Below are 27,059 nucleotides of genomic sequence, written 5' to 3' on the forward strand. Positions count from 1 at the left end.
CGATGACGGCGGAGCCTCCGCGGCTCTCACGGACGATGTAGACCACATTATTGAACAAACGTTTTTTTTTTCTTACTGAGGCGAAAGTGACGACTGGTTGAGTCAGCGCGTCTAAGACTTTATGTAGACGTTTGTGATTTATTTTATTTATTTTTAATTATTTTTTGTAGTGTAATTTTACACAATGGCACTTGCTCGATTTAGCAGAATACTCCGTCTGCCCACGATTGAGCTGAAGAAGAAGCTCAAGCAGTACGAGCACGTCCATCGGGACATTAACCCGAACGACATATGGGACATTATTGGCGTGCTGGGCGACGGCGCGTTCGGAAAGGTCTACAAGGTGAGTGCGTTCCGGCTGTTCCCAGTTCAGTTCGCAGCACTTTATGGAGCGTCTCTAAGACGGGCAGCCGAAGTCCAATCACCTGCTGCCAGTGAGATCACTGTGATTCTACCAAATTAGTCTATTAGAATCAATCCAATGGGACTCATTCAACTGTGATCCATATGCGATCTCATATATATCCAGTGGCAGGTGGCGCAGTGGTTAGCCTCAGCGTCTCAAGTAGGCTAGAAGTTGTCCTCTCTCTGTCTAAAAGCTGCCGTGTGGGTCATTTTGTGTCTTTAAATGCCGGAAGTGAGTTGTCTGTTGGCTCTGTGATGACTGGGGGGCAGAGTGCACCGACTCCTGCCCCCCCCATGTCAGCTGGGGCAGGCTGCAGCCCACTTCTACCCTGCCAGTATAAGCTTTAAGTCAATTGTGGGTTCTCTCCGGGTTCCTCCCACCTCCCAAAAACATGCATTTAGGTAAGTTGATGACTCCAAATTGTCCGTTGTGCATGAGGAGTGGTTGTGTCTCCCTGTGGCCCCACGATGCCCTGGCGACGCGTCTGGGGTGTAGCCTATACCGCTCGCCCATGTCAAAGTGGCAGAAAATGGATGGAGAGATGAAAAGAAAAAGAAAAAAAGTGAGAAACTACAAATCTAGAAATTGGATCCGTGAATTTCTTTTTGAAATGATGCTTGAGTATAAATAAATGAAAACGTTATAATGAGCTACTCATTAGAACTATACATAAACGTATTACAAATTATAATTTTACAATCTAAATGTACTCTGTTACATTACATGGCTACACCCTTGCGGTACGGCCGACTCCCTCCTCAACGTGAATCCGGTGTGAAGCCGCTTCTGTAACGGTGGAAGCGCTCCCGGATCCTATCCTCCCCTTGCAGACCTCCGTGGCCGGCGCTGTTTGGCTGGGAGGAGTTATTTAATGTGGATCTGGTAGCTGCTCGGCTCCCTCTGATGGAGTGTGGCACAAGCGTTCTGTGTCCGCCCGGCCCAGTGGAGCGCAGTGAAAAGACTCTGAGGGAGCAGAGGCCCCAGTGAAAGAAGGAACGCCTGACCAGAGGTCTTATAATGAACAGAGCAGCTTTTCAGTTTGGGGGATGTAGTTTTTATTTACTCTGCTGAATGTATAGATGCAGTGGGACATTTTTTGAAGTCTTCACTCGAACCTTGCGCATGCAGTTCTAAAATGTGACTCGTGAATCGGCCTGGAACGCAGGCCGGAGCGAGCCGGAGACTTTCTGTCACGTCACAGTAAAATAGCATGTGTGTGTGTGTGTGTGTGTGTGTGTGTGTGTGTGTATCTGACTCTGGAACGGTCTGAAGAAGTTCAAGGACAGATGTCAAACATAATGGTTACTGTCCAACTACTGCATACCAGAAACCGAAGATGAAACGGGGACCGACACTGAGTTTTATTTCTATGAGGAGAAAATTGGCCAAATTATTGCAATTCCATGTTTCATTTAAATCTTTTTTTATGATTTTATCACTTTGGAAGTGAATTTTAACTCATCCCAGCGTTCCATCAGTGTACGTTTCTATTATACTGGACTGCAGATCCCAGATCAGTTTTCTGTATGTGTGTGTGTGTGTGTGGCTGCAGCCGAAGCATGAAACGTAGGAGTTGTGTTGTTCCTCTCACTAATTAATGGACCATGTGGCGCTGAGCACATTGACCTGCTGCCACTGCGCCGTTCTACTCTGTTAGCTTCTCCTGTTGGGATGAAAACCGCAGTTTAAAAATGTCAAACTTGGGTTGGTTGGTGTCATCAGGACGATTAGGATTCTGGTTATACGTGGTGGGGGAGGGGGGGGGGCGTTGGTACACAAAAGGTAAATTTCTATAATAATAATAATGAGGCAAAATATTTTATATTGATTTTTTTTACTATTATAAATGTCATGTTGTATCAAAATCAGATATGTAAAGCAATAAAAAAAAAAAATTCTATACCCAATAAATGTAATGAGATTGACACAAATTTGTCATAGAGAAATATTTAAAACCTGTAAACACCTTTCTGTATAAATAATGTGACATACATTAATTATTCGTGTTCATGTCCCTGCGAAGACAACAAACACTACGTAGTGTTCTTAATCCCTCCCGGTGTTTCGGCCTGTCTGTGACCTGGACTCCTTTAAACTCGCTTTAAATGCTGTTACTCGTGGTATTGTGCCGTTACTTTCGGTCAGGGTGGTGAGTTGTCTTTGCATTGCTCTATTCCGTTGGTGCTTTGACATCTGATGCCACCGTTTCGCTACATAAGTTGGACTTCAGCTTCCTCTGCTGGCGTTTTCCCCTTCGCTGCTGAGGTGAATGGACTTTAATGTCATGGAGTCGCCGCCGCTGGCAGCCGAAAACTGGCCGCTACTGTAGTTTTAGCAGGTAGCCGACATTCAGACGCGGTACACTTGCTGACTTGTATTCCGTGTGGAGGCGGGGAAGGTGTTGGGTCAGGCAAGTCGCGCCTCTGTTGCGCAAACTAAACCTGCCAGCCAGTTGTCAGGGGAAAGTGAAGCCACAATTTTGAGGACTGTTTGCTGGCATTCATGGTGCAGCTCTGATCTAAAAAACTACGGCAGCCGCCACGCCACAGCAGAGACCGAAACCCAACTTGAGCTTGAGTGAAATTTCTTCAGAAATTGATACACAGAATCAAAAAGAAAATATCTTTAATTATTTAAAGATTTATGTTTTTAGAACCAATTTGGAAGAGTTTCTCTGGTTTAAAGGTTATTTGACTCAAACCACGTGAAGTAGAACTGGGATTTTAATATAGCAAAAAAAAAAAAAAGAAGTTTACAATTGAAAATCTACTTTAAAGAGTTCTAGTTGGGATGACAAATGTGTTAAACTCTTGCTTGGAACACAGTCTGTTTGAGCTGCATTCTGTCTGGTCATTGAAGACTGTTGGGCCTAATGGGCCCGATTGACCCTCAACCAAGGCTGGTACATGTCTGTACCGCAGCCATTCTGGACATGTAGTCTGTTGGACCATTCTTTAAAACTAGTTAATGCACATCAGCTTTATGTAATGAACCCGGTACAGGTGATACTACAGATGCCAAGCCAGACGTGGAAGGACAGCAGGGCTACAAGAACGATCCTTCCGTTGCGTTGCCTATTCCCCTTAAATGGAGAAATTTCAGTTGGTATCAGCTTGTCTTGACGTGTTTGTGTCGCTTCCCGTTCTAGACTTTCCTGTTTTATATTTAACATGAAAGCACTTTGTGACCATTCTTGTGAAACGAGCCAGCGGCCCACTAAACAAACTGGTGACTTGCAGTGACTCTCTGAGCCTGGTTGTAGCAGCGCGTTGGAACTCGGACTACGTAGAGCACGTAATCTGCTTTGAATTTCATGTTTATTGTAAGCGGGAGTCAGGGAGTGTGACTCATCTGTAATGAGATTCATGCTTTTGAAATATTATTCAAGGGAATTTCATGACTTCAAGTGAAGAGTGCTGTATTTGTATTTTTTCTTTCAGGACTGAGGCAAACTGATTTCCTGCCTCAAGTATTTCTGAATTTATTCACGTCATGGTTTTTGAATGAATGAATACGTTTCATATCCTGAAGACTTCTTGCTCGATTACATTGCTTGAATTCATAAATCATTGCTTTCCTACAGTCACTGGGTTGTGCAAGAGGATCAGTCTCACCACAGATCATAAGAAAATATGATAACACTGGCATTCCACTTTCAAAACAGGAACACCTTTCTGCAGCAGTTAGCATTGTCGTAGCATGGCGTCTGGGGGAACGCCACAGATTGCGATACAAGCATTACTTTGCCTTCACCTTTTGGGCAGTGCCAGATTTACAGATGTTCTCATTTTTAAATGAACTAAAATAACTCTCTATTAAATCAACTAAACTCATTTACATCACTCCTTTCTCTGTCCCAGCACACGCTTGAATGCATGATGTACCACTTCTGTGTAGTACTGTACTTCTTAATTTTACACTGTGACATTTGTATTTGTATTTATTTAAAGCGTTTAACAGCCAGAAGCCACACAAAAATGGCTATCGATTACGAGGCGTTATTTAACCCTTAATAGGCGTACATTCCGTTTCAGATTAATGTCACATCAACTTTGTTTATGCTCTAAATCCTTTTCCTCATATTGTTGGTACACAAAAGGAGAGTCATACAATTTGCAGCGTTCTAATTAATGAATAACAAAATGTTATCAGTTGCTCCACTGATACCGAGAAAAAAAAAAAAACTTTTAATGTTTTTATATAACATCCAGAGGCCTGACAAAACTGCATACAGCGTCCAACAGCGTCCACCAAAGCAGGAGAGGCCAAAAATACAATGAAAGGTTGCTCTGAGTGAGTTATAACTGAAGACTCTGATTAACATGTCAACATCTTAAGACAAATCCTCCTCGTGTGGGTTTTGCCAGGTGGACTAATAATTAAATATACACGGGGCTGAATTATTCATGACTTACTCGATACTTATTGATGTGATTGAAAGATAACTTCCACAGCTGTCGACTCTCAGAAGTGAGATTTGATCTGCTGCTGTCATAATGTTCCATGAGCCTTCAGAGGAGGGTTCCGCTTACAGGTTTATGATGGGGGGGCAAGGTCCCTTGATGGTGTGTATGTGTCTAGTTAGTGCACCCATCATCTCTTTGTCAGATCAAACACATGACTTGCATCCATAATAAGAAACATTTAAAGAAGATTCGTAGAACAGGAGGGACTTAAACCTTGGATCACTCGGTAGTTACAGGTAGTCTGTATTTATGTGCAGTACTCTCCCATAGGATTATATGGAAACATTTATTTTAGAAAGCTTATCTAATTCTCTGAAATGTTTTTCATCTCGTCCCTAAACCACTTTCTATGGCAAAGGAATTGAAACTATCCCCAGAGTTGTGTCTTTCAGAGTTTTTATCTAAATGTCGATCACAAAATGCGTTCGTCTCCTGCAGCGACACCCACGTTCACATCAGTTCATCAGCTGTACCATTTCATTCATTTTCCAAATGGATGCATTCAAATCATACTTTCATTAATTTTGTCGTATGGCCTGTGTTTATTGTAAATGCAATAACTGATACTAATATATTAATACACGTCAAGCGTTTCTTTCCCGCATTGACTGATCCAGCAGGAAGCGTTCATGTTATGCCGACGCTCTTAGAGTATTAAACTCTATTATGACCAGCTTGAATCATTTAGAAATTATGTACTCAACACTAAACAATAGACAATGTGTGCTTTTGTGTTGTGTGTTTACTCAGTGTGTAAGCAGCACCTGTCGTGTGTTTGGACGCCAGCACGAGGGTCAGTCTGCTTTCACTGCTTTCTTTTCCAAAGCCTCTGAAGCAGTAGCTGGTCAGCTCGGATTTAAACCGGACCTGAGGAAATGGATGGATAAATGTACGTGGCAGAAAGAGAGGCTCAAACATGCATTATTAAAGTAGAAGGAAAAACGAATATGTAAAGAGGCAAAAAATGTCTCTTAAAATGTGAACATTAAAGTGGAACGGAACTCCAAAGCTTTTGTTTTCTCTCAAAGCAAAATGCTTTTCTGAATGTTCCTTTTTTTGCCAGGCCATGCCACTTGAGTGGGAATCTTTGGTGGAATCATTTATCACTCAGCCCTGCTCGCTTCAAGTGACATCAAGTGGTCATGAAATATTGGTACCTGAACATGAAATCAAGCGCACCCTTCCAAGCACTGTGCTTGTCTAGGAGGAAATGTACTGTTGTAATATAATACTGGTGGATGTTGCACAGCTTGTTTGACCTGCTGTCTGTCTTGGTTAAAGGTCACATATTATACTCTTTTTCCACAAGTTAATGCAGTTCTCAAACACTTGTATGACACATCTGTTACAGTCTTTGGTCAAAATAGCAAACAGATGCTGCCGGTCAGCGTCCCTCTTTTCTTGTCAAAGACTTGTCGAACTCCTTGACGTCTGCTTTGCTAACATTCTATCCTTTTGAAACAATTTCTTACACTTAGCTAAATTGACTGTTTGACAGTGAATGGAACGTCTTGTGCGGGTGCTTTGACTTGTCATTACTAACTTGGCCGAGTTGATGCTGCACTTCAACTTCCTTGATTTATTCAAAAGAGTCCGACGCCTGACTTTTGTGCGGCGTCTGCGTGCATACCTCTGCTGTCATCATCATCAATCTGGAGTCGAGTCGACTCACTCGACGGTCAGGTTTGCACAAGGTGTTAACATTTCAAAGGTATGGCAGTGTATGTCGCAGATCTTTACTTTCCACCTTTTACTTACTCCTATAATCACTGAAAGATTTCTTATCTATAAATCAGGCAGGAACAGTAACAAGTAACTGGTGAATGGTGGTCATGCTACGCGAGGAAGGCATTCATCAGGTATACCGTATTTTTCGGCGCATAAAGCACATCTGATTATAAGGCGCAGCATCAATGAACGGGTCTATTTTCATATTTAAGGAGCATTAAGCGAAACAAAACGGTGGGATAAGTCAAACTTTATTCAACTTATTCACGAGCACAAACTCGCCCGGCGTTGCCTCCCTGTCTTGGTGAATGTGTGTTCGCCTTCTACTAAAAAAATGTAGCCATTTCTGAGCGCCGTGTACCACATAAAATCAGTTTGCGGTCAGTAAGCAAAACCAGAATACATTAGGCGCACCCATGGTTATAAGGCACACGGGCGATTTTTGAGAAAATGTAAGCATTTTAAGTGCGCCTTTTGCTCCGAAAAATACGGTACATTAAATTTAAAGCCATGTATCGGACTGTTTTGTTAGATCTAACAATTGAAATTGAAGCCCGTGACCTCGGCTCATCTCCTGAAGCTTGCTGAGAGTGTATCCACATGGATGAAGCTCCACCTAAATGTACAAAGCCATGGTCTGGGCATTTATTTTATTCCTTTATCCACTCCCCCCCCCCCCAAACATCTGAGGGCCGGAGGCACATTCCTGAGCCTCCTTTCACAGATGAAAAGAGGGGTGTGTGAGAGAAGAATCACAGTGTGGCCTGCAGTTGATTTGAGCACGACAAAATTTATTCAGCTAGAAAATATGAAGGTGTAAATGTGCAGATAGATTACAATACTTCAACTTGTTCACATATAAGTTGGCCATACAAATATTATAAAGACACAAAAAGGGGAGGGATATTTACGCTGCAGGTTGTTGGACATGGACTGAATGCCTGAAGTTGCTCGCAGTTCCTGCCTCCCAAGCAACAACTGATGTGTAGTAAATGTTTCCACTGGTAGGCAAAAAGAGACAGAGAGAGAGAGAGACGGTCGCGTATTGACCTACTTTGAAAGAGACTCACATACAACATGCATACCAGAAGGACTTCTTCTGAAAGTCAGACCCTTGATGGGGCGTTTGTTGGGGCTGACGGTGCTTGTGGTGGAGGGGGGTGAATAACATCGAGCTGAGAAGTGACAGAGTGTGGTGCCTCTGTGTTTACTGTCAGGGTCGTTGAGTAACTGATTGATGGTTTGACGGCGAGATGAGCCTTCCTGTTGACTCACTCCGTGGGGTTTCTCTGGCAGAGGCCGCCTGGCTCCCCGGCAGCTCCGTGTGGACTGACGCAGTATGAGTTGGCTGGTTATATTTATTCAGATGTCCTGGATCGCATGAAAGGATCTGCCCCCGGCTGACCTATTGAGTCCACAGGTCATTGAGTGGACATTGGTCTCCCCTAAAGAGGTGCATTTATGTAATTCTCTGAAAAATGGGAATCGCCACAATGCATTTCATGTCATCTCGGCAGTTGTGGCGCCTCCGAACAAGGATGCAAACGCGGATCGTTCATCATTACCGGTACTTCCTTTCAGCTCACTTTGAGGTCTTGGCTCCTGCGGTCGTTGATTCAGTGGGCATTTCGGTCTATTAGCACACAATTGTGTCATGTTTGCCCTCAGAATCCCGTCAGTCAGCATTCTCAACCTTCAGTCTCTGATGACATTGTGCGAGTGCTGCTTTGGCCCTCACGCTAAATCACTTTACGCTTTATTGCTGCACTGCAGACAGACAGCGGACAATCATGTCCCTTCTAATACTCAGAAACAATGAGGTCTATGTGCATGTGACTGTAGATTGTTGGAGTGGCACATTTTTACCTCCGGCGAGGAGTTTATGCTTTTGCTGGCTGTTGTCTGCCTGTCTCTGTTAGCTACGTGACGTGAAACGTTAGACAGATCCTGATGAAATGTTACCAGGAACAGGAAATGTTGGGAATGTTACTAGGAACATTTTGGTGATGATCCAGAAGAGATCTTTGATATTGGATCACTTTAACATTTTTTGTTAACATTGCAGTAAATGGAGCTTCAAAATTTGTTCCTCAATATCTCTGTTGATTATTGACCGACGTTTATGGAATTTGATACAGTCACGTAGGACCGAAAGATGGGGTTACACTTGTGTTTTGGCCTGCTGTGCATTCGTTATTAAAGATAGAGATTTGTAACGAGCGTTCTCTTCTAGTGGAGTCAATTCCTCAACGGAGCAGGTCAACGGATTTGTTCCATCTTTAATACCTGAGGAACGGATCCAGTTGAAATCGGGGTTAATTATTTTGTTTTTGGACACTTTCAATAATATCTCTCTTTTTTACCTCCATAAAGGAGATTCTGTTTTTGCTGACCTTTACCGAGACACTGTGGAATTAGTAGTGGACAAACAGATTTGTTGTATCCTTAAAAGCTCTGGACCTAGATCCAGAAGAACCCGCCGTTACTGAAAGTGTGCTTTTAGTGAATAACCTCTAAACTAGTAATGATATAAATGTGAATCCAATTGCTAGATGTTTGTTTTCATGGTTAAGGAATCTAAAACATATAGATAAAATAAATGTAGCACAATAATATTTGGTGTGAATCCTAATGTAGGGAGACTGAGGTGCTTGGCGGAGGGCTGCGCTCTGAGTGCTTTTCAATTTGGTTTTGGGCTTTGTGGTTTCCTCATTTCTGGGTGGGTGTGGGTGTGGATTGTCCTTTCCTGACCCCCGCCCCCCCCCCCCCCCCCCCCCTCTAAATGTTAGGTTGACAATCTGTGTAATTGCTGCCCTGTGATTCACAAAGTTACAGATTCGCTTCTGCTACATCTTGGTTAGAAGAGTCAGGCAGAGGAAACGCAACAAAATGGATTAAACGACAACGGCTATATTTGGTTTCCAATTTCACTGTCTTTTGATTTTTGGCAGAAATGCTTTCTTTTCTAAAATTCCTATTGGTATCCCACAACATCGTATGTCCCCTTCTCAATATTATTTTTGTACATTTGGTAGACTTCTGGAGAGAAGCTCTTGAATTCATAGGATTTTCTTTCATAAAGAAGTTTCCTTTATTCTAAGAATCGGTTTTGGCCAAAGAAAGATATCCGAGTCCTGCCTGTTACTTGTCCATGTTGAATTAATTCGCCCTCTTCCTCCGTCTTTCAGGCCAGGAACAAAGAGACTGGAGCGCTGGCTGCAGCCAAACAAATAGAGACTAAATGTGAGGAAGAGCTGGAGGACTACATAGTGGAGATTGACATCCTGGCTAAATGTGACCATCACTACATCGTCAGGCTGCTGGACGCCTTTTACCATGACCAGACACTGTGGGTAGGTAACGCAAACATCTGGTTCACACCAGCAACCGAGCTAAAGACAGATGTATAGAGTGAGTTCGGGAGTGGATCTGCTTTAGTTTTAATGTACCGTAACCAATAAATACTTCTAAAGTATTCTGTAGTATTTCTGTCAGAGCGAATCCATCTTATTTTATGCTGTTGCACGGGAACATGGTGGCCATGGCAACAGCTGCCGTTAGACCGCATGGCTCATCGTGTTTTGTTATTTACGCTGATCAACCGCAGCGCGATGTGGCTCCAGATTGTCATTGTTCTACACGCCATGCTGACGCTGTGCACGCAAAAGAGGCATGACATGCACCAGAGCAAGGCCATCGTGCAACCATCATTACCCCCCCCCCTACATGAAGCTTCTGGGGAGAGGGGCACATGTCTCCCAACTTACATTCCCAGTTTATTGTCTTATTTTATAATATTGGATGTTCTAATTGCTACTAGCTGCTTTTTAAATCCTCCAATCGTGTGTTTCGCACTTATCCAGTCATTGAAATAGCTCACCCTCATCCGTGTAACAATCTGTCAGCCTTGACTGTGTGGAAGGGGATGCTGTTAGCTTTCCAACACGATGACATTTGTTTCCTATTGTTTATGGGACTCTGTGTCTGTCCGTCATCATGTTTCCATACAAAAATCTGATCCATCAGCAGGGAAGTGGAAAAAGCGGAACATGTCTGCTGACAGGCTGTCTGGATGTTATTGTGATGGAAGGGTATCTAATCTGCAAAATGTTTCTCCTGTAAAAGTTCTGTTGGAAAATAAAGATTAGAAAAGTGGATGTCTCAAATTATGACAATGCAAGACCCCCCAAGGCGGCATGATGGATTAAAAAAAACAACCAACACCATCCTTCATCGTTGGTTCTGTGCTCACAATACGAGTTAAACCCATTCAGCTACCCTCTGAAATCTGAGCCGGTTCGGCCATGAACAGCCGTGGAATTACGGCCATGAAGACTAAAGGTTGTTATATTTATTGTACCTCTCTACAAGAAAATTAATGTACATTTTAATTGCAAGAAAAACAAAACAAAAGTTTTATAAATTTCAGCCGTGTTGGATTTGAACTCTTATTGTTAAAGCGGTAACGGCGTTGCCAGTTTAACACTGCAGCAAACTGTTGGTGAATAACTACGGCTTTTTTCTTAATTCTAGCTCTTTTCTGATTTTATGTTCAGTTGGTATCTACAGAAACTTAATAGAACTCTGACGGCACAAAGAGCAAACACGGGTCACATAGAACATGAACAAATCGACTCCGAGACAAAACACCAAACAGTGCGGCGCATCGTATAATGGCGATAAAGACATTCTATTGTGTCACACATCTCTCATTCCCTTCTTACTCTGTTATTATTTGTCCTGTATTTTAATAGAATGTATAATTTTCTGGGCAAGTACAGGAACTGCCAGCCAAAGTGAGTGTGTGAGAATCCAGCCAGCAGTGGAATGTTCCAACGCAACAGCGAACAAGCATTATAAGTCATTGCTACGAGTTTGTGTGCTCGATTCCGGTTCTGAACAGTCAGAGCAGTGTTCAGCTGGCAGGCCTCAGTAACCTTCAGTCCGATGGGCAGGGGTGCTTCGATGCAATCCTAGACCGACCACCTTTCTGCTTCCTACCCTACAAGACGGTGACAGTGAAGGGAGAGTGTTTATTCCTTCCAGGAATAAGTGGATCTTGAGGCTGTAGCAGGGCAGCCTGCCCCAGATAGGAGGCTTTTAACATGACGCTGGGAATGTAGGCGTCGGTACAGCAAAGAATGAACAGGGAGAAGACAAATAACTGAACTTGTGCACGTCATTCAGAAGTGTCAGCAGTCACCCCTTTAAAACGTGATGGCCGTTTTAAAGTCTGATGCACGATTTCATAAACACCATAATAAAGGGCTGTTGAGGAAATATGTCATGAATGGTAGTGAGTGTGTGTGATGATGATGATGATGATGAATATATTTATGAGATAGAATGTTAGAGCAGTACAAGTACAGTCAAACACCCTTGCGGTCATCGACATTTAACAATGCCAATAAAACTAAAAATAAATTACTCCATTGATGCAAAATAACAATGAATTAAAAAGACACATGTGTGTGTGAGTCAGATAGAGAAAGGTTGTGTATTTACATGTTCAACCCACCGCACCTATGTCCTCTTCTGTTCTGTATGTAGTTCAACCAGTTGGTACGCATTCTCTCTGCAGCACATCATCCAGTATCCTGGTTTCAGTTGCTTGACGCAGGAGTTTAGTGCCGTTTAGGTTTCTGCATGCGATGGCTCATATAAAACAGCGGCATTTCATTGCTAAATTAAATTACTTTGTTTGACCATGAGGGTGTGTGTGAGAGAGAGAGAGAGGGAGAGAGAGTGACTATCACTGGACCTATGCGTCGTCATTCATCCATGGTTGCACCACTGGAACGTGTAACTCTCAGAATGGTTTTGTCTGAACTGAAACCCCACGCCCCATCCAGAACCGGACTCATGCTTTGACAACGCTGTCATAGCAAGCATGACTCAATATTTAAATAAGAATGACATCACACAGCAGGTCTGCTGCACGCCACTCCGGGTTGTCCTTTGTCCAACAGGAATCACAAAAGAATTAGGAATAGATGGATAGATCTATATTTAGTGTTTTTAAAAGAGTGAAATCATTTCCCCATCTGAAAAAAATGCATAAAGTTGTCTTTATACATTTGGTCTGTGTGTGTGTTAAGGTTTTGTAAGTACAATGGTATGTTATTTATAAAATGAATGCATGGGTAAAAAAGTGGCCAGATGTCGATACGATGATGCAGAAATGTGTGTCTGTTTTACCCGCTGCTACACAAACGCTGTTTTTTGCTATGATGCTGTGTCCAGTTCATCCACTTCTCCCCTCTCTTTGTGCTTCAGATCATGATCGAGTTCTGCCCGGGTGGTGCTGTGGATGCCACAATGCTAGGTAGGTCTCCTTCTTTCTGTCTTTATTTCTCTTTCTTTCAGTCTTTTCTCTTTCTTTTCCTCTCTCACGCCTCATCCTTCTATCATGGATCAAGTTTCACACCTGCAGCAGTTTTGTGACTACGCTGGCTATCCCTCGTGTTCCTGCAGATTTCTGGGCGTTGTAGAGTCACTCACGATGAAATGATTGTTTTGTATGGGAAAAGACCAACATGTACCATCGTCCTGCTGATTTGCTTCAGCATGAACATACACTTGAATGCTCCAGACATAGTGGGTGTGTTTACTGGTGTGGGAACCCCCCCCGGTGTGATTTTACTTGGTAATCCACATCCTTCTAATGGCCTGCAGCTCACCTACAGCTAACCAAACACGCACACAATGGAATCAGCTCTGCAAGGCAGGACTAGTTTTGATGTGTTAGAGCCTCTCTGATCTAGCATGACCTATTTTGTATGAGAGAAACTTCCTCTATCGCCACAGGTTTAGCTTTTTCTGTTCTTTCTCTTTTTAGATTTGATTTTATGTACCGGTACACCAAATATGTGTGGTGTGCATGATTAGTTTGAACTCGGGATGTCCCGATCAGGTCCCCCCCCCCCCCCCGATTTTGAACCGATACCGATCCGATACTTCTACAATACATAAAAAATAATAAAAACATTTATAGAAGCGTGAAGAAATGGATCCAGGATGTCCCTTATTTTCTATTTTATTCATCTTATTTCAACATTTAAATCTTAAATAGAGCACTTCTGTGGCGTAGCTTCAACATTCAAGTAAAAAATAAAATGCTTTTTTTCACTTGACTCGAACCAGTGCAACAGGAAATATCAAACACGAATATTCAAAATCAAGCGAACAGCACCTCAATCGCCAGGTTTAAGGTTTTTCCCATCCACTTCAAAATACTTCCACACCGCAGACATACTCATGCGACAAGCTTCAAGCTGCTTCCCTGTTTTGCCCCAGTTGACAGCATTCAAGCAAGTGACGTTTGATTCCGATCGAGTTTTTGAGCACGCGATCGGCCCCGATTTCCGATCATGTGATTGGTTCGGGACATCCCTCGCTTGAACCTTGTCAGATTTTTCTCAACTGACTTGATCCACATTCTGCCTCTTTCTATACCTCTTACCAGAGCTGGATCGTGGGCTGACGGAGCCGCAGATTAAGGTGGTGTGTCGCCAGGTGCTGGAAGCTCTGGTTTACCTCCACGGCATGAAGATCATTCACAGAGACCTGAAAGCTGGCAACATCCTCCTAATGCTAGATGGGAACATCAAACTAGGTGAGGATCCAGATGTTTATCCGAGTATCACTTGAGTTTCACTTTTATGCATTGATCTTTATTAATTGCGCTGCAATCAATGTTGTTTTGACAGACAAGTTAATAAATTCTCCCATTTAGGAGAATATAAAATATTTATTTTTCTATTTATACAGGTGAAGCAACATGTTGGTATTATGAATAAATGTTTAGGCTCTAACATCAATAGCATCCATGGAATCTAAGGGTTGTATCTGGGAAATTAGGTCTTGTTTTTTTTGGGGGGGGGGGGGAGAAACTGTGCTGCCAATAATGTCATGACTGCTTCACGAGCTGCTACAAGAAGGAAAACGGGATGCTGGAGTCTGGCTTTAGACAAAAGCATGGGAGGATATTGTTTCAATTATCTAATGTCTTTATTTTTTATTGTCGTTGTTGTTTTGTAGCTGATTTTGGAGTATCTGCAAAAAACACAAAAACCTTACAAAGACGAGATTCTTTCATCGGAACGCCATACTGGTGAGTAAAACATAGTTCAGCGTTTTGTTTCAGTGCTTTTATGGAAAGTCTTTCAAGTTCTGCTCAAATGAATTGTTAATTCTGTCTACTTAACAACCTGAATGATTAAAACACGTAACGGCACATTGTTGGATCTGCTTGAGGTTTTCACCCTTTACATTGCAGCTTTGACCGTTGGTTCACTCTACAATAAAGAGCATGACGACTCGCTCTGTTGGAACGAGGTTCGAGCAAAGTTCTGCTGCGAATCGGCGCTGCACAAAAAAACGACGCACTTGGTTTCTGTCCTGAACAAACGATAATGATTCCCTTACGAGGCTCGGCCACGACGAACCTTGTTCCATACATTATCCCCCGTGCAAATGTGGTTGTACTCGGTTAACAATTTACTAGAACATGTTATCATACTTTAGGAATGCCCTTTCGGTTCAACACCTTGCCCTCAATTTGCAAATGACCGATTAACTACAGAGGAGCATGGTAACACTGATAAAGTATTCTGATTAACAGTTCCGATGCATATCTTTGACTCTTGGGTGCATACATAATGAACTATTAACTGGGAGCGAATATTCGTGACATCCAGATTTTGGCGATTGTCACCAAATAGACTCTGATTGGAGAAGTGTGTTTCATGTTGACAGGCAAAATTATGAGTAAGCAAAAGAAGAGAGACTTTCTTCTCTTGCTTACTCATGAGACGGTCACATCCGGCCACAACTCAGAAGTAACTACTGTAAATGCTTACAAAAAAAAAACAAATTTCATGATCTCGCCATTAAAATCCTAATTGGCGACGGGAACGTAACGCAGACGGGATGTGATGCAATGGTTAAATATTCAGCTATTGCTTTCTCAGGATGGCCCCAGAGGTGGTAATGTGTGAGACCATGAAGGATGCTCCATATGACTACAAGGCAGATATCTGGTCTCTAGGAATCACTCTGATCGAGCTCGCCCAGATTGAGCCCCCGCACCATGAGCTCAACCCCATGAGGGTGCTGTTGAAGATTGCCAAGTCAGAACCTCCCACCCTGGATCTGCCTCACAAATGGTGAGGATGCTTTCAGAATGAGTCTCGAGTACAGCTGCTGTACATTTGTCAGAAAATGTATTATAAGAACGTGTTGCTGCATTGCACGTCAGCACGACGTGGAGAGACTGCATCTTTATCTAAGGACTTTACCAAGTCTTCTCATTTCTCCTTTTGTCTTGCAACCCCCCCCCCCCCCCTCCACTTTCTCATTCCTCTTTTTCTGTTTTCACACCAGGTCACGGGAGTTTAACGATTTCCTGAAGAAAGCTTTAGATAAAAACCCAGAGACTCGTCCAACTGCTGCGCAACTCCTTGCAGTAAGCTCTAAATAAAGGCACACCATTTTTCATTGCTCTTTGGCATTTGATGGGGCTCTGCTCTTATTCTGTCCTTGTCTTGCACACAATGACCTTAATGCTGTGATCTACTCCGGGTGGAAAATGAGTGATGCACTGCAAAAGGCAGTGGTAGAACAAAAGTGGGTAAGAAGTAAGCAGGATGAACTTTTGGGGAGGAAAAAAAAAGCCCGGAAAGGGGGGGAATTAGAGGTTAGATGGGTGCGGCTGCATTTTTTCATGCCATACTGGAGGTTTTAGATCTTTATCATTCCTGCTGCTCCTAACGGATGTCCGATAACACTTACTCCTGATGTCTGCTATAGCAGCAGTTATATGTTCAGGGATAATGAGTAGATACGCATCTTGAATATGGTTGCTACACTTTTACAGAGTGTTTCAAATAGAGAGAGGAAGGCAAAGTACAAAATCTTATGAAGTCTTGGTCATTAAGTTTTTCTAAGATTGTTCGAGCCTCTTACTTAGTCTCAGTCCCGTAAAGAATTTAGACCAAACGGCATGACGACCAGCCACACTGGCTTCTCCTGCCATGCAGGTTCTCATTGTCAGGATTAGTAGTTGCCATTTCTATGCATTATATACATGTCGTAGGACATGCACACATTTTTACATTCATAGTTGGGAGAACCCTTGTTGGCATTATGCAGTCCTCAGCTTTGACCCTTAGCACGATGAAAACGGTATATTAGCCCTGAATTTCACCGTATTCGTTCAATTCAATCCTAAACCAAATTCAAACTAGGCATGTGCACCATTGAAATGGTTCCTGCCAGGTCTTAATAGAAGTGAATATAATCACAGAGCGAGCTTTTCATCTGGATTTATGCCAGAATATTTGGGGGGGGAGTTCAACCAAACACTCTGCTCATAAGTCAAGACAATTTTCCATTGTTTTAGTGGGGGAGGTGAACAACAATGGTAGCATTAGTTTTAATGTGTACACTATACATTTGATAACACCAAGAAACATTGTCTCTTAAAGTGCCGTCAGGTTTGTCTGAATACTGCAACAGATATAAAAGAAAATATCCAATGTTTTTCATCCTGCGTGTGATGCGCTGTAGTGGCGTTAAGGGTTAAGCAGCGCTTGGCTTTCATACTACCTGACTCATTTGACAAAAGCTGGCTGTTGTTAGTCACTGGAGAAGTTACAACAAGCCCCTGCGCACATACAAGCACCCATTTTATATACACACATACACACGTCGTAGCCTTTCCCCTTCATTGGCTGTTCCCATTAAATAACACAACAGTGTAATATATAGTGTGTGTATATGTATATTATTCAATATTCAACTAATGTTTCTTACAATTTTTCTATAATGTGCCTTTTTCATAGCTTTACTGCTACATGGTTGTGCTGTTAAGTGTTATAGAGCTACTATTGTTCTTGCTCAGGAACCAGCAGGTGGTCGATACACTGTAGTCTGTGGTAATCACTGCAACAAACTTTATTTAATTCTGTACCTCACCATAATGTCACGGTTTTGTCCTTAAGTTTTATGTACAGTCGTTTTATTTAGGATGTATTATGTACCGTAACGCAGGACTGCAAATTAGTAAATAATTTACAAGAATCCAAGAATTCAAACAGGTACAAACGTATATCAGATGTTATTCCTATTACGTCATTAGTCCCTTACTTATTTCGCCCCCCCCCCCCCCCAAGCGAAAGTATTCTTTGAAGATTCCCAGATTCATTGGTAGCTTTCTGTTTTTCTGTTTACTTTCAGCCAATGTGTTATGGTTGCAAGGGTGTTAATTTTGTAGTCACAAAAAAGCCATTTGGTCTCTTTCTCTCTTCACGCGGGAAATGTTATGGAAATGTTCAAATATGTACAAATAGAAGTTGGAGAAAAACAAGAAAAAAAACATCTATTTATGCCCCACAGTGACGTGTAATTAACCGTTTCTCCTCCGCACCCTGTGTTCGCAGCACAGTTTTGTGAGGTCAGTGACGTCTAGCCGTCCACTGCGGGAGCTGGTGGCCGAGGCCAAGGCTGAGGTCATGGAGGAAATAGAGGACAATCGAGAGGAAGGCGAGGAGGACGATGTAATGGAGCTGAATGGGGTACTAAACTTTGCCTTTTTTTTTTCTGGGAGTGCGGACAAGGAATTGATTTTCAATTTCCGTAGAATATCTGTTATGCATTCATGCATTTTGAATTGTTCCTTACTTCCTTCTGTGTTCTCCATACAGCAGTACACATTCTCTCACAGATAGAATGTTTACTCCTGTGGTAATAGAAACCCTCTGACTGTTCTCTCGAGGACTGACATTTGCTCTTTCCACTGATTTTGTTGAGGACATGCACAGCTGGGTCTCTCACAAGGACCGCTTTCTCTGCCTGAAGAGTACTTGAAACTCTGATTTAGAAGGTCAATAACGGGACAAAATAGATATGAGTTCAATTATGATTCCCCCCCCCCCTCAAAAAAAAGTACCTCTTGTTTCAGAAGCATTTTAGATAATGTGATAAAATTAATACTCGTGCAGATCCTCGCAAAAAGGGAAATCACTTATACCGTGCACCCTCCCTGAGAAGCACATGCATTACGCTCTGTTTGACCACACCCCCTTCTTTTTCCATTTGTTGCAGAGTAGAGCTCTTTGAAGAGTTTTTTTTTTAAGCAAACACAGGCTTCCTGAAGGTCTCCTCTGCAGCCATTCATAAGTCCAGTGACTGTAATCGCGCTGTTCACCGTCTACCCCCGGCACAAACAATGGAACGGAACCCAGAATCCTGGCATTCGCCCACACCCACTCGTAGTTAAATATAGGTGCTGCCTTCAGCTTTGCTCATGTCTAGGAAGCGTTACCTCAAACTCCCTGATGGAGGCAAAAAAAATGTAAGGCCAAACATTGTTCTGTGTTCTAGACTCTGAGCCAAAGGCACGCTTTTCGCTGCACGCCATCATAGATGACCTTAGGATTACTCAAACAGGATGTGGTGAACAACACATTTTTCCTCTTTGCAAAGATCAATATTTGCCCTCTCATCGCCTAATGTGTCCGTGTGTTTGTTTGTGTGGTTATTCACTTTGGTGCAGAATTTGGCTGTCGTGTTGTAGGGACTGTTCTTTTAACTGTGCAATGAGACTATTTTGAAACGTGCGGCCATTGCTGCAGCGGTTAGCACAAACATCAGCGGTGCAGATCATCTCCTGCGGGGGTCGGCAGCCTGCACACGGGGGCATTTATGTTGGCACGCGGAGCATATTAAGGAGCAAATAAATATTGTATTTTATTATATTTAACACCTCACAAGAAACGGAGCACACTTAATGTTAAATAAATACTTGTTTAATACATAGTTTAAATCATTACGTTGCGAGTGCGAGGAAGTCCTCAGGATTTTTATATCTGTAAATTTGACTAACCAAATCACAAACCAAAAAGCATTTTAAAGCGTAACTTATTTTTCTTCCTGCTTTTTCTTTAAATAAGTCTCCAGACAAGGAGCCATGCCAGACCAGTCAGACGAGTTTGGAAGTAGACCAGTCTCCGGACTCCCCGACCCCTCCAATATCTGTACCCCGGAAAGTGAACTTGCCAAATACATCAACAGGAGAACGGCGAGGCTCTGTTGTTGTGGACCCCCCCGTTCCCCGACCACGGCAGAATCTCCCTCCAAAAGATAAAGAGCTGTTAGACAACCATCTGGCCGATGAACCTGCTCTGGACTCTGAGAATTCCAAAAGCAAGGCCTCAACAAAGACTTCTAACTCCGACTCGGGTATCGATGATGGGAAAAGTACTCCAACATCAGAGGAGGAAAAGGTGTTGTTTGAAAGTTAAAATGAAGCATCTGCAGGAAGCATCAACTCTTCTTCATGCATAGATTTTCAATAATTATAATAAATGTCATTTTAAGGTTGTTGTGGAGACACCTGAGACAGAACGGCCACCATCTGTCCTCCAGCCAGAGGCATCTGCGGAACATGCTGGCGTTGTAGACTCAGCAGAACCGGAGGCGACTGGAGGGGAGAAGGAGAACCAGCCTGTGGCTAATGAAGGCTCACCAAGTCCTGCAGCCAGTCCTGCTCCCGCGTCTTTCTTTACTCCAGTACCGACAACCGGCTCTCGCCTAAATGGCACCCCGGAGCAAAGATCGACAGGAAGGCATGCGGAAGCCATTTTACCTCATATCAATGGAGGGATTATGGCAAAACGGGGCTCTTACACAGGCAGCATGGTGTCGGAGAGCATGGACATGCCACTCAACACGGAGAGCATCTCATTGCCTTCAAGGGTGAGTCAACGCGGAGCGCGAGTACCTGCCAAGCAACTGGATCGGATTCACTCTGTCCTGACATGTAGAGCACTCAAATGTTGTTTTATTTTAACTGCAGATATTAGCGAAGAACCAGGATTATAGGATTCGTGTCTGCTGAATGACTAAAAGCATGAATAAAGCATTCGTTTATGCCGTGCGCCCTGCCTCTGCAGGAAAATCTCTCTTTGGGGAAAAACTATTTCTCGGCACACGCAGAGGAACTGAAACTGCATTGTGTTGTGTTTCGCCGTGTGGGCGTTGGCCAGCTGAAACAGAAGACGTCCTTGTCTTCCACATCACTTTTTGGGGAAGGTACTGAGATTGGTGCAAGTTAATACTCTTCAAGGTGTCCATTCAAATGAGCCAAGGACACGTAGCTAATGGATTCATTTGATGACTCCAGGTGGGATAATGAGAAACGCTTATATTAACATCCCTCTGAAGGTGGAAAAACTAAATGAGCTTTTTAAAAGCTAATGACTTAAAAATAACTTTCGTATCCCATCGACGACTTGGTGAGGGAGGAGGACGCTGAAAGGAGGGAAGAGAGAGAGAGAGAGAGAGAGGCCATTTCGTCATAAAAGGCCAATCCTTTTCATGGAGCAAAATATGCAGCATTTTCCATTCATCAGGACCAACAGTGCTCTTTGTGTGGACACAGTTTAGCATTGACCAGTGTAAATGGGAGTTTCTGTGCTGCTCATTGTCCCTCTGCTGCTTCTGGACTGACACTTATTGAGACCCTGTTGACTGCGGGAGTGTTGTCTTGGTGACGCTGAATGAGCTTCGATTGTTTATGGACGGGAGGACGCACCTTGCGTGTGTCTGCGTTTCCACACAGTTGTATTTGAGTTAAAGGGAGAGCACTTTATAAGCGTGGGGTTGTTTTTTTTTGAATGACGAATGGCGGGATGTCGGCACACAGTCTATTAGGCAGCCGAGCCGCATGATGACGGTGTCTTTTGATTGTAGTGCGACTGACAGAACTCGCTGAAACGCACAAACACAAAGAGTTATCGCAGTCGCAAATGTCTCCGCCGTTTAGAAAGAGATGGAGCGGAAAGCAGCTTTCATCTGTTGCAGGAGCGTCAAACACACTTGAATGTGGTCAGTCTTTGTATTTAGTCAGCTGCTGAGGGTCCGCTGGGAGCCTTTGTCCAAGTGACAACGCCATGTAAGCCACATTATATCCACTCCTTAAAACACAAGCTATTTTTAAACCAGGAAATGACGGCATGGGTAGCGAGTGTTTGCTGAGTAAACACTGCGCTATCGGTCTTATAAATATTGGCCACGGCGGCTGATTTAGATGGGAGACGCTGGAACTGGAACCAAATATGTGCTTTGTACCCATAAAATGTTTATTTTTTGTTCATTTAAAAGGTTTAGGTACACTTTGACTCACATCCGTGATGTAATGCACAGAAGATGATCCTAGATAGGCCTGTGCTGAGTTCTCCAAAATTAACCAGAGTTCATTTGAATCAGATCCACAAGTAAAAAAACAAAAGCCCATGGGCCTGTTCTTCTTAGGCCCGAGATCAGGAATAGTTTTTGTGTGCCTGATTGGACTCATAAATCCCCAAAAGGTGTCCGAGCTCCGAAGACAAATGTTTAACTCGTCTGTAACGCGTCGTAATGAATCACAATTTGATGGACGGGTACCCAAATGCGGTTACAGAGTGACCCCCCCCCCAGCATGCCAGCCATCACCAAATACCATCTTGCTTCAGTAGAACCAGAGTGACGGGTCGATTTCAGCAACGCGCGTCTCAATGAGCTAAATCACGTGTTCCGTTCCGTCGTCTCATCCCTCGTCTTTTAGAATACTCAAGTTAAGGCACTCGATGTTTCTGTGACGTTTGTTCTTCCTTGTCTGCCTGTCAGCACTTCTCCAATATGACACTGAAGCGAACCAGGAAGTTTGTTGTCGACGGCGTGGAGGTGAGCGTGACCACCTCCAAGATCATCGGTGACGATGAGAAGAAAGACGAGGAGATGAGATTCCTGAGGTGTGTGGACGACGACAATAAAAACTAGACGAAATGCAGATCTACTTTCCTTTTGGGTGGGCGCAGTTAGACGCGCGCTGTTCGCCTTGGATTTCGTGGAGAGAAAAGGGGTTCAGTCTGCATGCGAGGGTCGTTGGCTGCTCATTTCTTCGCCCAGAGTCAAATCATTGCAACTAATGTTCTTTTAGGTTTCCTTCCCTTGAGTTTTGAATTTAAAAATACAAAAAAAATCTATGAAAACGGACTCATTTAGATGCCATAATGTCACCATTTATGTAGCTTCGGGGGGAAATGTCTCTGAACTTTAAATGAGGGTGAGGATTCGGGCAGCTGTGGCATTTAGGGAGTCTCGATTTTCAAATAAGAATTGGTGTATAATATTAGTATTAGTAATAATCATTAGTACTATGACTTTTAATAGTAATCAATGACATTAGTACAGTATTTTGGTAACGGCGTTCCACATTGCCCATTTACCAACAGTCTGATTGGTGACGCTAAATTCCCCTTAGGTGTGAGTGTGTGTGTGTGTGGCTGATTGTCTGTCTCTGTGTTGCCCCGCGATGAACTGGCGGCTTGTCCAGGGTGTACCCCGCCTCTCACCCATTGACTGCTGGGATTGGCTCCAGCTTGGCCCGCGACCCGATGACGGAATGAGCGGTTGGATAATGAATGAATGTTATAAACGCTGCACTGCTGCTGAATGCAGTAGTCAGTAGTGTACTACGGATATCGCCTAGTGGTGAAAATGTGTAATTGCATGCATGATTTACAAGTTGAAACATCCAGTCGTTTGTTTAGAAAGATTAACTTTAAATACAATCACACTAATTTATGGAAAAACAGTTTTTTCCAGACCAGAGCTTGAGACTGGAAACCTGTTGATGGATCTATCAAGCTTTGCATTCATTGCAAATTTGACCTCTGATGGCTAACTGTCAGTGTAGCTTATTGGAGGCAGAAAGTACAAAGACATTTGTGATATTCATTCCTTCGAGTATTTCTCATAAACAATGTTCTGATTGACAATTGACTTGTGTTCGAGGGGTCGGAAGGCTAAAGAGACGTTGGCAATGATTGGTGTGTTTGTTTAGGCGTCAGGAGCTGCGTGAGCTACGTTTGATGCAGAAGGAAGCGCATCGGGCTCAAGCGGTCCTGAACGCCAAACTGGAAACGCAGCGTGAACAAATGCAAAGACGTTTTGACCAGGATCTGAATGTGAGTGACTTCGTTTTTACAACGTGTACAGCAGTTATTTTGAGTCGTATACCGAATAAGTATTCTGTTTTTCTGTGTGTTTCTGTGTCGCTAGAGCAAGAAGAAGCACTTTGACATGGAGCTGGAGAATATGGAGAAGCACCAGAAGCAGACTATTGAGAAGATGGAGACGGACCACACCGCTAAACTCAAGGACGAGAGCAAACGCGTCAAAGGCGAACAAGAACGAGACCTCCACAAGTTCCAGGATCAGTTGAAGCACAAAAAAAAGGAGGTATGCTAAATATAAATGTGCGTGTGGAGAACAATCACCCCGCTTTTTGGTTTTTTTAATGAAAATCAACGCAAGGTGCCGGGAAAGGAATAGAGATTGGTTTGTCGTGTGCCGGTCGTTGAATGTAGCTGAAATCTGCCTCCTTTTAATGCACTTAGGCAAAACATTCTGTTGATAAGCTGCCCAGAAGTCAGCGTAAAGAATCCCTGAAGCACATGATGAACAAATTCCAAGAAATGAAGATGGCAACGGTGAGATACGTGTTCATTTGGGCTCATTGTATATGTGTGTGTGCGCTTAATTTGGTCCTTTTTTAAATGAGTGCCTTTTTTTATGTGTGTATTAGGAGAACGAATTCTTGGCAGCTCAGAAGACTCAACTGGATGACACGCTGCAGAAAATCATCTGCAACAACAAGAGAGAGACTGTAGCGATGGAAAGGGAGTGCCTATACAAGAAACACCAGCTTATCAGGGGTGCAGTATCTCAACTCAGTCTTAGTACTCTTTGCCGCCCTGGACGCTTTATCTGTCACGTGTTCCTGAACGTGATTCACTTCATCTTCCATCCGATTAGAGCGCGAAGCTACAATATGGGACATGGAGGAGAAGAACCTGTATGAGAGACACCAGCTTATGAAGCAGCAGCTTAAAGAGCGATCTTTCCTCCAGAGGCACCAGCTTGTCAAGAAGCACGATAAGGTCATTGAGTGCATTGCACCTCCTTTCGACCCACAATGTTTGCTCCCTCTCTCCTGCACCCTCTTCACTGCGGTTTAAGTCACATGATGGAATTGAAATCAGTAGATAACTAAATTTTGATTCCACATGTCTTCCCTGCAGGAGCAAGAACAGATGCAGTGTTACAACCAGCGAATGATAGAGAATCTGAAAGCTCGGCAGCAGCAAGAGAGGAGCCGGCAGCCTAAGATCCAGCGCAGCGAGGCCAAGGCTCGCATGGCCATGTACAAGACGAGCCTTCGAATCAACACCACGGGCAGCTCCTCCGAGGACAGGGAGAAGATCAAACGTGTAACGGCATTTTTCCACCTCTGTTCTGTTCCGTGAACGATTTTGTATCTCACTCCTTGGGCGCCTTTATTTCTTTTTCTTTTTTAGTTTTCCTACCAGGAAGAGAGGCGGCAGAAGGCAGAGAGGATGCACCAGCAGCAGAAACATGAGAACCAGATGAGGGAGATGGTCGGCCAGAGTGAAAGCAACATGAGAGAGCTGCTGCAGCTCCAGGTATACGAGGGGATTCACTGCTCCAGCCGCCATGTCGGTGCAGGCCCATCGGTTAGCGCAGTTGCTGAAAACTTGTCTTGTGCGTCAGAATGAAAAATGCCACCTGCTGATTGAGAATGAGACCCTGAAGCTGAAGCGCTTGGATGAACAACACGTCCAGCTGATGAAAGACTGGAGGGATCAACTGAAACCCAGGAAGAAGGTAAATGTTTCCTGCTCCAATGCCAATCATGCATGAAATATGCAATGTATGACATGAATAAACGTGATCATGTACTCTAATACATAGTTTTGTTCTTGTTTTCCAGTCCCTTGAAGAGGATCTCCACTTGAAGACCCAGGATCAGGAGGCCTTCTTCAGGATGACTGAAAGCACTGATTGCCCAAACCCAAGTTCTCCCAACAGGCGCTCTAAGTTTGTGCCTTACCAAGACTCTTCCAACACATAAGAACGGCGCTGTGGCGTTCCAGTTCCACGGCGTGTCCATACGTAGCCTGCTGCCTCACTTTATCTGGCTCTGCCTGTAAATGCAGCAAACACATCCCTCCTTTTAGGTTCAGTTACTGCTTTAGTGTATCTGATTATTTTAAATCACCTTCAAAGCCTTTTCTTTGAAATGCCATTGCTGCATTTGACATTTAGAACTCAAATCGGGCGCTTAAGATCCGCTCCCATACAGTGTTCCTTTTTTGCTTTCGTCTTCCTTTTGCTCACCAGTGATGTGTGAAAGTGTGACTGTCGGTTTGGGTGAGGTGGAGATTCCAAATGATCGGTCTGAGGTCTCTGAAAACACCCAACGAGGGAATGTCTATTTTGTATTTCTATGAATCGGTGAGCCGATAGCTTAGCACCATTTGTTCACCCCAAATTATCCATTTATACGTCTTCCAAATACGACCAAAAACACATTTGCCAATTGTTTTTCCATTTCTGTACACCACGGATTATTGATCTGTTTTGTCAATCGCATTCAGCCCTCATGTCGGCTTAAAGCCTTGCCTTTATTTATTTTCCATAGAGCTTTAAGTGTTCTCGATCTTGAAGGTCTCTGCTGAGAAGAACCTTTTCAAGATTGCTAGAAAGACTTATTTGAATATTTTAGTCTCTTTTAATACGCCTATGGGTATGAAGGATATGCTTATTTGTAATATGTTTGAAAACGTGGTTGAGGCTGAATCGAGATCAGAATGTAAGTTTTTTTTATGTAATTATTTAGAAAAGGGATTTTAACAAAAGAGGGAAGACTTTCTTTTTAAGTGTTAACATATATATTTTTTCTGTTAAATCAGTCACACTGGATGAGAAGAGATGATGCCAAACCAAAAATACTGTTGCCGTTTGAAGGAAGTTAGAATAAAGAAATGTACAAAGCTATTGTATCGTGAGCAGTGACACGCTGTCTGTTAACCAAAGTGCAATACACCATGTTTGTCTTTAAATTTGCAGAGATTTATTTTTCTTAAAGCTTCTTTTACACTGAGGATAAATACTATATAGAGTTAAAATGGATGTCCACTTTTTTTTCTTATATTATTTTGATAAAAGTATTTCCTTTTTCATAATTTTAATATTTGAGAGGCAATAAGTTGTGGTTCAAGTTTTTGAATGATTTTTATTTTAATTTTAACATGGCTAAACCTTTACTTAAGTATAAATTCAGTAAGATGCCTTAAGTTTACAGCCGAGGACGTTGTCTTAATGAGTGGGAGTTTGACCTATACGTTTATATTGAATCGGGTACTGCAGAATCTCTCACGCTCTCAAAACGATTTAAATTGTTGAAATTTTCTTTCCTGTAATTCTTTCGCGGCACCATTTCTAACCTCCTCTGCTTCAGTTTACATGTTTGTGTGGAGGGATTGTGCGTGTGAATGAACGTGTATCAGAAGGAGCCACTGTAAATGACTCTAAATAAAAGCAGATTTTCT

General features: G+C 43.0%; 1 protein-coding gene across 1 annotated transcript; it reads left to right on the forward strand.

Annotated features, from left to right (window-relative positions):
- Positions 1–184: 184 nt before the first annotated feature.
- stk10 (serine/threonine kinase 10) lies at positions 185–27,059 on the forward strand. Its single transcript, XM_068745049.1, has 20 exons — positions 185–343; positions 9,789–9,953; positions 12,877–12,925; positions 14,066–14,215; positions 14,641–14,713; positions 15,573–15,767; positions 15,985–16,066; positions 18,042–18,176; positions 19,554–19,886; positions 19,981–20,358; positions 22,270–22,394; positions 23,489–23,612; positions 23,707–23,886; positions 24,045–24,137; positions 24,233–24,362; positions 24,463–24,587; positions 24,729–24,917; positions 25,005–25,130; positions 25,219–25,332; positions 25,439–27,059. The coding sequence occupies exons 1-20, from the start codon at positions 185–187 to the stop codon at positions 25,577–25,579; spliced, it is 3,066 nt and encodes a 1,021-aa protein (XP_068601150.1). The 3' UTR covers positions 25,580–27,059.

The sequence above is a fragment of the Brachionichthys hirsutus genome, chromosome 10, assembly GCF_040956055.1.
Source record: "Brachionichthys hirsutus isolate HB-005 chromosome 10, CSIRO-AGI_Bhir_v1, whole genome shotgun sequence".
Classification (NCBI taxonomy): domain Eukaryota; kingdom Metazoa; phylum Chordata; class Actinopteri; order Lophiiformes; family Brachionichthyidae; genus Brachionichthys; species Brachionichthys hirsutus.